General features: G+C 38.2%; 1 protein-coding gene across 1 annotated transcript; it reads right to left on the bottom strand.

The window, feature by feature from the left end:
* Positions 1–460: 460 nt before the first annotated feature.
* On the bottom strand, positions 461–1,988 carry LOC145912228 (lens fiber membrane intrinsic protein-like). Its single transcript, XM_082999641.1, has 3 exons — positions 1,819–1,988; positions 1,433–1,597; positions 461–1,163 (listed from the first exon to the last, which is right to left on the bottom strand). The coding sequence occupies exons 1-3, from the start codon at positions 1,982–1,984 to the stop codon at positions 1,009–1,011; spliced, it is 486 nt and encodes a 161-aa protein (XP_082855767.1). The 5' UTR covers positions 1,985–1,988; the 3' UTR covers positions 461–1,008.
* Between the last annotated feature and the right edge of the window lie 1,418 nt (positions 1,989–3,406).

Raw genomic sequence — 3,406 nt, 5'->3', positions numbered from 1 at the left:
CACATTACAATTCGCTTTGTTGTGATTTTCAAGATGTCTTGGTTGTCAATTTAGCGATATTTACCAAAGGTCCAAAACGCGGTTTGTAATTGTTTTTGTATTTTGCAGTTATTAGATACCCCCAGAAGCAAACTTTGCCCACAATAGTGGAAAAAATATTGTTATTTTTTCGTTCAAATTGACTTTTGAAACTTGCATTTACAAATTCGTATTGTGTTGACTGTTCGCATCGACACTTACAAATTGCGGTGTTAAACGTGGACCAGCGTCCATGAAATGTCAGAAAATTGTGCATGCAAATACAGGGCGTTGCCAAAACGTTTTCGATAAATTGCGCCACGATACAGTAAACGTAGTTGCCAAGACGCAGCACAGACAGCTGGTGATTGCGTTCGTTGTATTAAGTTTTATTTTAGCATTCACAGACAATGAATACAAGATTCTATAGCAAATAGGTCACAAACATTGTTGGCGTTTTGCATTTTAATTGCACTTTACAATTGTGAAGTGTAAACACAAAAAGAGCACTGAACAAAAAATTATAATTGCTGTAAACGCAATAACCTAACATCTAAGACCACTTCCAAAATCCATGGTAACTAAAAGCCTCTCCTTGAAGATCTTAAAGCAGAGGCATTATTAGTGGCGCATATTATATTAAATTGTATATTGTTAACTTTTATAGAACGCAGCACGTCAGTAATTTATCAGTAACAATGACGGAAGTATCAAAAGCAAGGGGAAGAATAAAACATAAAAAAACAACATATGCTGCTGAAAAGTCGTAAGTATACTTGTCCAATATTAACGTATTAAAAACGACGTTTGGTTAAAAAGGCAGCAGTACTTGGGATAATATTTATGTCAACGTCAAGTTGTTTTCGATTGCTGCAAATTAACTTGCCAACTATGTAGGCTATACAGCTCTATCGAAATGATTCAACCATATTTTCAACCACTCGTCCACATCTACACGCACTGTAAATTAAAGCAAACAAAATTGGCAGTTTACGAAGTATTTTGCGCCGAACAGCAAATAAAACAGCCAGATAGTAGGTAAAGGCCACCAGAAGCCCATCCAAGGTAAAAGGAGTAGTCGAATGATCCAAAGTCGTTGACTGTAAGTCCCGTGAAAACAGCACAAGCCGCACAAATCACAACACCTGCAAAAACAATGTCGCATATTGAACTCATTTATCAGATGTGCTATGCATCAGAATTTTTTCCTGATTGGGATTTTGTGCATTTGTTTTTATACATACCTTAATAACTTTATGATATATCCACAGCGTAATTCTTTCGCAAGGAAAATTATAACACCCCACCTCACCACAACATAATACCTCAAAGATAGTGGCAACAAAAATGTTTCAGCGTACTGAGTTAAGCACGCTCCCGGAAACAAAACTAAATCACGTGACTGTCCACGTACCTCCACATATAATCAGTACACCCTCAGAGACAACCGTACAACTTTTTGCATTGCAGAGATATCCCACAATCCCGATTAGAGTTCCCACGACAACCATGGCAGCGCCGACAAGCATAAGAATGCGTGGGATAAAAATTTCTATCCCAACATCATCCGGATTCCAGCCTAAATGCACACGCGCTTTCAGAAAATGAAATTGAGCCAATAATTCGAATATGGTGCAGTTGTATTATAAAGGTTTTATTAAAACGGAAGAATAAGTTGTAGCTAAGTATGTATTCACTGCCAGGCAGTTTTTATTTCCAACACAGGTTGTAAACCTATACATGAAAAAGCGCTGTAAAAAAATGTATGTAGCCTATACAAGGTGAATTAAGTATACATACTTATGTCACTGCAGAAGGATCCAATACATCGCTGAAATAGGTTATAATGAACAGAAAGCAGATCCACTGTTTTCCACTGTACTGTTACCATGGACGCTACGTAAGCTCCAGTCCCAAGACACCAACAAATGGCTCCGATAATTCCTAATGACGTTCCCGTACCCATAGTGTTTTTTTTACTACGTATGACCAAAGATAGCAATTCTGTAAAAAACGGTATTTCTTATCACTCAATCCCAACTTTGGTGTGTTGCACCACGTGCTATTCCAGCGTAATAACACCCAATATACATTACCCTTACGGCCTCTCTCCAATAACTGTTTGTGTCAACTGCTGTATCTGAATATACGTGACACTGACTTCTACAACAAAGACCTGACCAAAATGAAAAGTTCAAAGGATGACGTCACACTCACGTCACTCTGAAGCTTGCAACAGAACAGCAACATTCAACACTAACCGGAAAGAAAATTTGCGACTCGTGATAGCCAGATTCACTAATGGCGGCAGCAAACTGAGAAACTACAATGTTGAAATTTCTCTTCTGTGCAACTTGTCATACCAACTGCAGTTTGCGCCATATCGATTAGCTGTCAACGATCCGGGCGCTTTCGTGACACGGAACAGACACTAACAGCCATAAATATACATGTAGTTTTCCTTTTTCTATTCTTTGGCTTGACGCTAAAATCGCATAACTATCACTGGTATTGTAAATAACTCAAAGGGTCTCAGAGATATTTAACAGTGTCTCGATGGCCTGAGCGGTTATTGAGTCTCTTTGATGGTTAAACCTGCTTCTGCCCCGTTCTCTAAAGCACCCAGAACCAAGATCTCTTCCCGAATAATTGTATTCATTTCTGTTATGTTCTTCATTACGACGGTACATTGCAACTTTCAATACAACGTTGATAGGATGCCAGCAAATAGAATGGCAGCAAAAAGAATCAAGTAGAATCAAATAGAATGAATTAGAATGAATTTACCGGTCTAACCTGGGCTTTTTAACGCTCTCCATTATGAGAGCTGATTGGTCAATAATGTCACGTGATATCATGAGGCGCTTGAAGTAATATATTACAAGAACATAGGTGTGATGTGACATAAGCATAGGAGAACATTTTATGTGGTAAACAGGATGTTGAATGACTCACTTCACTCGAGAACATTCGATGAATTTATCATATGGACCGCAGTATGGGATTATGCAGTGCATGTGCAAAGCGCTGGCCTCTGTGACGTATGTTACACACGCAAAACATTACGCAATACAAGCACTGTTTTCTGTGACGTATGTTACAAATACTTCCCCCTAGATTTGCAGCTGATGAATATAACATCAGCTGTGGGCGATTAAAAAATAGTTAATGCGATTGAACGAGTAAAATGCAATGGGTACGGAAAAAAAATGATATAATACGCAAATTTGGTATGTTATTAATAGAGAAATCTCGGTTATAATGGTGCACAAGGAAAAGTTACGACAAATGTGCAATGACATGCGAATACACAAAGGGTCATTACTATGTCATGGGGATGATAACAATGCGGGAAACTTCACCCTTAAAAAAAAAGATTTATGGATAG

Source organism: Ascidia mentula, chromosome 8 (genome assembly GCF_947561715.1).
Source record: "Ascidia mentula chromosome 8, kaAscMent1.1, whole genome shotgun sequence".
Lineage (NCBI taxonomy): Eukaryota > Metazoa > Chordata > Ascidiacea > Phlebobranchia > Ascidiidae > Ascidia > Ascidia mentula.
The sequence above is the reverse complement of the archived record's forward strand: the minus strand, read 5'-3'. Positions and strand labels throughout refer to the sequence as shown.

Bases quoted from the DNA above. Each gene is read 5' to 3' on its own strand.
- LOC145912228 (XM_082999641.1), bottom strand. From the start codon at position 1,984: ATGGGTACGGGAACGTCATTAGGAATTATCGGAGCCATTTGTTGGTGT. The intron at 1,598-1,818 runs GTATGTATACTT...GTGTGCATTTAG, and splicing joins ATCCTTCTGCAGTGACATAA to GCTGGAATCCGGATGATGTT. The intron at 1,164-1,432 runs GTACGTGGACAG...TTGTTTTTGCAG, and splicing joins TGTACTGATTATATGTGGAG to GTGTTGTGATTTGTGCGGCT.